This window comes from Cyprinodon variegatus, unplaced genomic scaffold, assembly GCF_000732505.1.
Source record: "Cyprinodon variegatus isolate N-32 unplaced genomic scaffold, C_variegatus-1.0 Scaffold696, whole genome shotgun sequence".
NCBI classification, from domain to species: Eukaryota; Metazoa; Chordata; class Actinopteri; order Cyprinodontiformes; family Cyprinodontidae; genus Cyprinodon; species Cyprinodon variegatus.
Window position 1 is genome coordinate 297324 of NW_015151149.1, and position 7070 is coordinate 304393.

Genomic DNA, 7070 nt, shown 5'->3' on the forward strand with positions numbered 1-7070 from the left:
CCCTTCCTCCACCTCGTTAGGTCTGCTACTCCCGTTTTAGGCCATTTGGGCTGTGGTCGTATTTAGAGCCACTCAGCAGGGCATATAATCTTTGTATGAAGAATGCCACTAACAGTGACACACCACCAGACAGAGGGTCTGATTTCCAGCAAGGGAAAGTGTTGTGTCTCTTAAATAAGAAGCTGACCTTTTCTGTTTGGATTCAAACTCTGAATTTGCATAAATTTTCCAGGAAGTGTTTTTTTTTAGATCTGTTTTACTGGTTAACTGGTTGATATTGTGTTTGATTCTCTTTGCTCCTAAAACATGACGTTTTTCCCACGAAACAAAAAGTATTTGGTGTATTTATTTACATTTTTTTTTGTGATATTATTTATGTACCGCATTTAAAATATTTTTGAGGTTGTGAACAGTTTGTGTACTTTTGTCTTAATCAGTGGCCATTCTGCTTCTCCAAGTGATATAAATTAATGTGAAAGAAATTCCTATTTTATTTAGAAAAGTCTTTTTGGTTTTTGCTTGATTACCTTTTTTTCATTTTTGGCCAGTGTTCTAGATGTTAATCATTGCTCTTATATAGATTATCATCATTTTAGCTCATTTCTTCTTTTGGTTCCTCAAAAAAACCTTGAGTAATTGATTTGATATATTTTACCCATACAGTGGCTGATTTTCTACATTTTATGAAGCAGACCTTTGAACTTGGTTGTCCAAACTCCTGTTTCGAGCACCCATAACGTTACTGTTTTAGCTGCTTACATCATTTCAAAATCCCACCACAGTTTGATCTGATGCACACTGTTTATACACAGTGTGCAGTTTTAGATTTCCTTTTTGTCCTTCGTTGCACGGCCGAAATCTGAGCCCGCTTGTGCAGCTCAGCTGAGGTCCGGACCTTCAGAGGCTCGATAGCTGCAGCCTGCAGGCAATGATCCTCTGGATAAAGCTCACTGTGGCTGCAGCTGGATGTGATTATATAAGAAGCCACTGGTCAGCTATTATTAGCCTGTAACTGAGGCTCAGAAGAAACGCTGCGTGTGATTTACTCATGTAAGGCCCACTACTACGCTTAATAAAAATCTAATATTGGTAATCTTAAAATGACTGTAAATATTAAAGATCAAAAATCAAAAAAGAAAATTATTATGGGGAAAGAGCTTCTTCACCAGAAGTAAAACCCTAATACTGAAGAATAGTGAAAGTTGGGACTCCAGTTAACTTTGAGGACTTTGTTTGCGAGCTCCTACTTCAAAGAAGCCGACGTTCTGTCAGATCATCATACCTCATCAGACCAGCATACCCATAGTCAATACACATGCGTAAAACATCCGATTTGCGTTTATCCCTTTAGTTTTGTACGAAAAATAGACCTTAAACTACCTTGATGTGTGTGTATCCCTTTAGTCATGTACATAAAACAGATCAGATCGCCATACTCTTTAAAAAAAACACCAAAAATTAATTAATAAGGTTTTTGTACATAACTAAAAGGGAACACACCCATTTAGGTAGTTTAAAGTCTATTTTTCCCACAAAACTAAAGGGATAAACTAAAGGGATAAACGAGTATTGACTATTGGTAAGCTGGTCTGACGGGGTATGCTCATCTGACAGAACACCCTCAAGGGATCAAATTATTCCTACCAATATTAGCCAATTAGAAGAAGAAGGGGGCGGGTGTTAGGAAAGCGTGTGTCTCCTCCTCTCGTTTCTTTTTGAAGTCGCCAGATAGATTGTGGTACAGTGCTGAAGTTCTACATGGAAACCCCGTAAAGATGTGTAAAAAGTCAAAAAATAAGTAAATGAAACTTTGTGTTTGGATAGAAGTACAATAGAGAAAACAGAGCTGCAGGGTGTGGGCACATGCTTATATAAGATGCACTTTTGCCATCTTCTGGACATTTTGGTATTGGATTTTCAAAAGTCAAATTTAGCCTTCAGTCATAGATGCAATCTATGCCCCCACATCCCCTGGCATGGCTTGAAACTACACACACACAGTGAAGAAGGGCAACTGGTTCACCCCTCTCTGTCTCTCTGTTTCAGGACTGTTTTGAGGATGCTTTCGATCGGATACCTTCGTAAGTACACCCATGCTAGCAAAGTATTGTGGGAACTAATTGGTAAATGTTTTGTTGTTTGCATTTCTCGTCAGCCTCCTGTTTCTTTTTTAAATGCATCTTTTTTTTTATTACTTCCTGTGTTAATTGGCCAGTATTTGTTAATTATTGCTTTTAATATGTTGTTAGAAGTATTTATCCTGCAGCCTCATTTAGAAAACTACATTTTCATACTTTTTTGTATTTAAACCTATAATTTAAAATTAAATGTAGGTGCATTCATACTGCAGTCTAAGTCACAACTGCAAAAAGAAAACAGTCTAATGCACAATTGCAAAAAGAAAACAGGGAACTTATAACATCACAATGTTTCTCACATTTGGTAAATTGTGAAAATAATTGTGTATTTGTATTGTGTATTTCATCTGTATTTTGCACAGACTTATAAAACATCCCCCACCTCAGGCATTAGCCTGTTCCAGAATCAGAGACCTCTTTCAGTGACTGCTGCATCTTAGGTGCACTAATGAGCATTATCGCACATCCTTCCTTCTAGCAGCAGTTAGTTTTGGTCATTTCGATTCTTCTATTCAAAAACAATAAGGCTGATGAGTATGACCTTATAGTTTTATCACAATATGTTGTGATATTGTCCTGACAACCATAAAATTGACCATAAAAACACGGTTCCTTAATTCTTTAAAGTCTTTCACTACTCTTAAAATAATCTATAAATTTAACATAAATTCTTTAGTTTTAGTTACATAAGAAAAATTTTTTTTTTTAACATTGTAACTGCATTTAATCATATTTGAATTTTTTATGCTCCAATGGAAAGAATGACAGAAGAAGAAAAATATTAAAAGTAAAATTCCCATTAAAAAAATAAATAAAAATTTGTCATCGCTAATTATAATGCATTGTAAATTGGTTTCATGACTAGTCTTGCGCTGATGCCATTTTTTGGCCCCGTACCAGTACCCGATACCTGGCTGTGCAGTATCGGCCCATACCGATACCATCTATTTGAAATTGATGTGTGTATAAATGAAGAACTGCAAACTACTTGGATGTAAAACAATTCCCATCATGGATTTATCAACCTGCTGCCTACCTTTGTGAAGCAGGAAAAAGACTAATACAAAGTGAATCCAGTAGAACCTTTAATTGCCTACCTGGAATGGGTGACAATAGTTGAAGAAACTTATTGCTCTCAGAATGGTATCGGTGCCCTATTTGTTGGTACTCGCTGATACCGATACCACCATTTTAGTGCAGGATCGGGGCCCCGCCCGATACTGGTATCGGTATCGGTGCAACACTAGTCATGAACGATGTCAAACGATGCAGTAAATGTCCAGCCCTATAAAACCATGTCCTGAGTTTCTCCATCATTAACTGACTCTTCTCATGCTCTCTGATTGATTTGTCTTTGTGCGTTCAGGACCTGTCAGATGGACCTGCAGACTGCCATCCAAGAGACTCAGTGTGCCCTAAACTTGGTCCTCAACAACAAATTCTCTCAGGCACTTGACCTGCTTAAGCCATGGTAAGCACTGTTATCCTCCATGTTTTTTCTTTATTTTATTTTATTTTTTCTCCTTTGAATGTTTCCGATCATCAAACATTTCTTGATGTTGAGGGTTTCTAGAGAATATTCTGAGTAGTTTTCAAATGTACATTTCATTTATTTTGGCTAAAAATAAGGTATCTTACATTATTTTAATCTCTTCATATTGAAGAGGTTTTGAAATTTAACTGGAAGAACACCTTCCATCATTTAATATGATGACGTTTAATATTTCCTATACCCCACTGTTTAAATTTGCTGTTTCTCTTCTATTTACTGCCTTCATTGTTTCCTTATTTCCCTCATTAATTGAGTCATTTGTCTTTCTTCCTTTCTTGTCCTTTTGCACCATATTTTCATTTTTTGACCCTTGTGGAGTTGAGAAGGAAGCTGAGACTCTTGCAAGAGAAGGTTCAAATTTATGTAACATCCCCAGATGGAGGAATAGACCTCTGACTGGGCAAAGCTCAGTACATACATTTGTACAGCAACTCCCAATAAACATATTATCCCTTGGAACTATCCCAGCCCTTACATAAAGAATTTTCTCACACAAGAACATTTGGTTATTCTTAAGAAACAACCCAATTCATCAAGGTCATAAATTTGAGCCAGATAAACTCTCAGAACAGGTCTCCCATTCACGACATGAAGGAGGCTTTGTGAACTCATTCTTATCTCTCATGACCCTCCCTTCACCCTTGTCAAGAGTAGGGAGGCAGCTGCTTTCTGTCCTCCCTACACTTAACTCCATAACTTAACTCCAGCATTTAGACTGTTACAAAACTTCTTAACAATCACCCCTATTAAGGCAGATAAAAGGCACACTCAAAATATTTTATCTCACAAATAGGCCAAGGAAAAATATGCTTCCACACCCTCCATCAATATGCCAACTGTCTTATGTAATTTAATCTTTTCCTTCTTTCTTTATTCTGGGCTTTCAGTTCATGTTCTTTTTCTTTAGTGTTTGTTGCACCTGTCCTCTATTTTTCTTTCCTTTGTGTTTCCCTTTTCACCATCTCTTCACCTCTGTGTTATCTCTACCTTACATCGTACCTCAGTCTCCATCCTCCTCCCCTTTGCCGTATCTTATTTTCTCTCCTTCCTTTCTGAAATTCCTTTTCTTTCTTTCCTTCCTGCCTATATTAACATTTTTCTTCCCCGATCCGTCCTACCTCTTTAACTTTTATCCTTCACCCCTCTTCCCATATCTCCTCCTTCCTTGTTTCCTTTTGTCCTTTCCTCTCTCATTCCTCGTCTTCCTTCTCTCCTTCCTGGTGTCCTTTCTTTCTCGACCCTTTCTGCCGGTTTTGGCTAAAAGTGTTCCAAACCATTTCCTTATGGTTTTGACTGGTTACGACGTGTTTGTAACTGAACTGAGCTGTGTGCAGGTGGAAGCACAGTATGTACCATGCCCTCAGTTACAGCAGCATCCTGGTGATGCAGGCCACCATGACTTTTGAGCAAAAGGACATCCAGACTGCCATGGAAACCATCAAGCAGGCGTTGCAGACATGTCACAGGTGAGAGTTTAATGCCATGATTCTTCTGTTTTATGGGTGCATAGATAATCAGTTCATCCGAATTGGAAACCAATTAAGGTATATAGATTATTGATCAGGTCTAGTTTTAGAAGTAGATGACGACTTTGCTGTATTGATGAACCTCAGTTCTTTGCGTCACTATTGATTTACTGAAACTTTTTCGGATAATCTTTCGATCAAAGTGTACCTTTTAATATAGCGTTTTAGTGTCCTTTTCTTCCCTGACAACCAGCTTCCAGCTTGAATAAATCCCCCAGAGGTCCTCAGACCGAATCAAAGATTAAAATCTCAATAAACTGTATTTACAGATTCAGGAAGAGAAACTCGATGGTCGGTTCTCTGTCCAGTCTGATCAGCAAACAGTCCAACTTGCAGGAAGGTATGTAGACCTTACTGGTTTTAGCTGGGTGGTAGAACTCACAAGAGAAGTGCAACATGATACATCGACTATCTTTGTGTTTTCAGAGGAAATGCATGCAGAGCTCTGCTATGCCGAGTGCCTTCTGCAGAAAGCAACTCTAACTTTCATACAGGTATGAATCACTGTCTTCTTCATGGTTTATTTGTCCCAACTGAGCATATTTGCATTGTGTTTATTCCACAACACAAGTCACAGCATTTTCACTCATTTGTGTAAGAAAATAGTCATAGTCTGACAAAATAATTTTGCCCAGGTCCAAACTCCATTAGAAAATGAAAAAATCTGATTTTTTTCCCCTTTATTAAAGTCAGCATTGTAGTCAATAACATGGACAGACATGCTTGCAGTTTACAGCAAACAGTGGGTATGGAAAGTATTCAGACCCCTTTAAATTGTTCACTCTTTGTTTCAATGCAACCATTTGCTAAAATCAATGAAGTTCATTTTATTTCCCATTAGTTTACACTCAGCCCATCTTGAGAGAAAGAAACAAAACTGAAGAATTTTTTGCAAATGTATTATGATGATGTAAGTTTTTCACACCAGGATTTGGGGATCCTCTACCATTCTGCCTTGCAGATCCTGTCCAGTTATGACAGGTTGGATGGTGAACGTTGGTGGACAGCCATTTTTAGGTCTCTCCACAGATGCTCAATTGGGTTTAGGTCAGGGGTCTGGCTGGGCCAGTCAAGAATGGTCACAGAGTCGTTCCCAAACCACTCCTTTGTGATCTTAGCTGTGTGCTTAGGGTCATTGTTTTGTTGGAAGGTGAACATTTGGCCCAGTCTGAGGTCCTGATATCTCTGTACTTAGCCGCATTCATCTTTCCTCCAATTACAAACAGTCCTCCTATCCCTGAAGCTGAAAAACGCATGATGCTGCCACTACCTTATTTGACTGTTGGGATTCTATTGGGCCGGTGATGAGCAGTGCCTGGTTTTCTCCACACATACCGCTTAAAATGAATGCCAAAAAGTTCAATCTTGGTCTCATCAGACCAGAGAATCTTCTTTCTCATAGTTATTAATGTGTTTTTTGGCAAAATCTATGCAGGGTTTTCATATTTCTTGCACTGAGGAGTTCCGTTGGGCCACACTGCCATAAAGCCCCGAATGGTTGAGGGCTGCAGTGATAGTTGAGTTTGTGAAACTTTCTTCAATCTCCCTACTGCGTCTCTGGAGCTCAGTCACAGGGGTCTTCTGGTTCTTCTTTACCTCTTTCTCCAAGGCTCTTCTCCCAGAATTGCTCAGTTTGACTGGACGGCCAGGTCTAGGTAGAGCTCTGGTCGTCCAAAACTTCTTCCATTTAAGAATTGTAGAGGCCACTGGGCTCCTTAGGGCTGGTTACCCTCTCGCAGCAGTGTGTCGCAGTGAGCTTGTCGCAGATATTTTGATTTATGCCCAATTTTGATGTTATTCCACGCCACAACACAAGAGGGACAATCACAAACTAGCTGTGGGTCTAGATACGGC

At 38.9% G+C, this 7070-nt stretch overlaps 1 protein-coding gene across 1 annotated transcript in view; it reads left to right on the top strand.

The window, feature by feature from the left end:
• ttc39b (tetratricopeptide repeat domain 39B) overlaps positions 1-7070 on the top strand; it is a 32829-nt gene that overhangs the window by 9822 nt on the left and 15937 nt on the right. The window contains exons 2-6 of the mRNA XM_015394583.1: positions 2047-2081; positions 3505-3609; positions 5025-5156; positions 5486-5556; positions 5643-5710. Of these exons, the coding sequence (XP_015250069.1) occupies positions 2047-2081; positions 3505-3609; positions 5025-5156; positions 5486-5556; positions 5643-5710 (411 nt within the window). The remainder of the gene's footprint in view (positions 1-2046; positions 2082-3504; positions 3610-5024; positions 5157-5485; positions 5557-5642; positions 5711-7070) is intronic.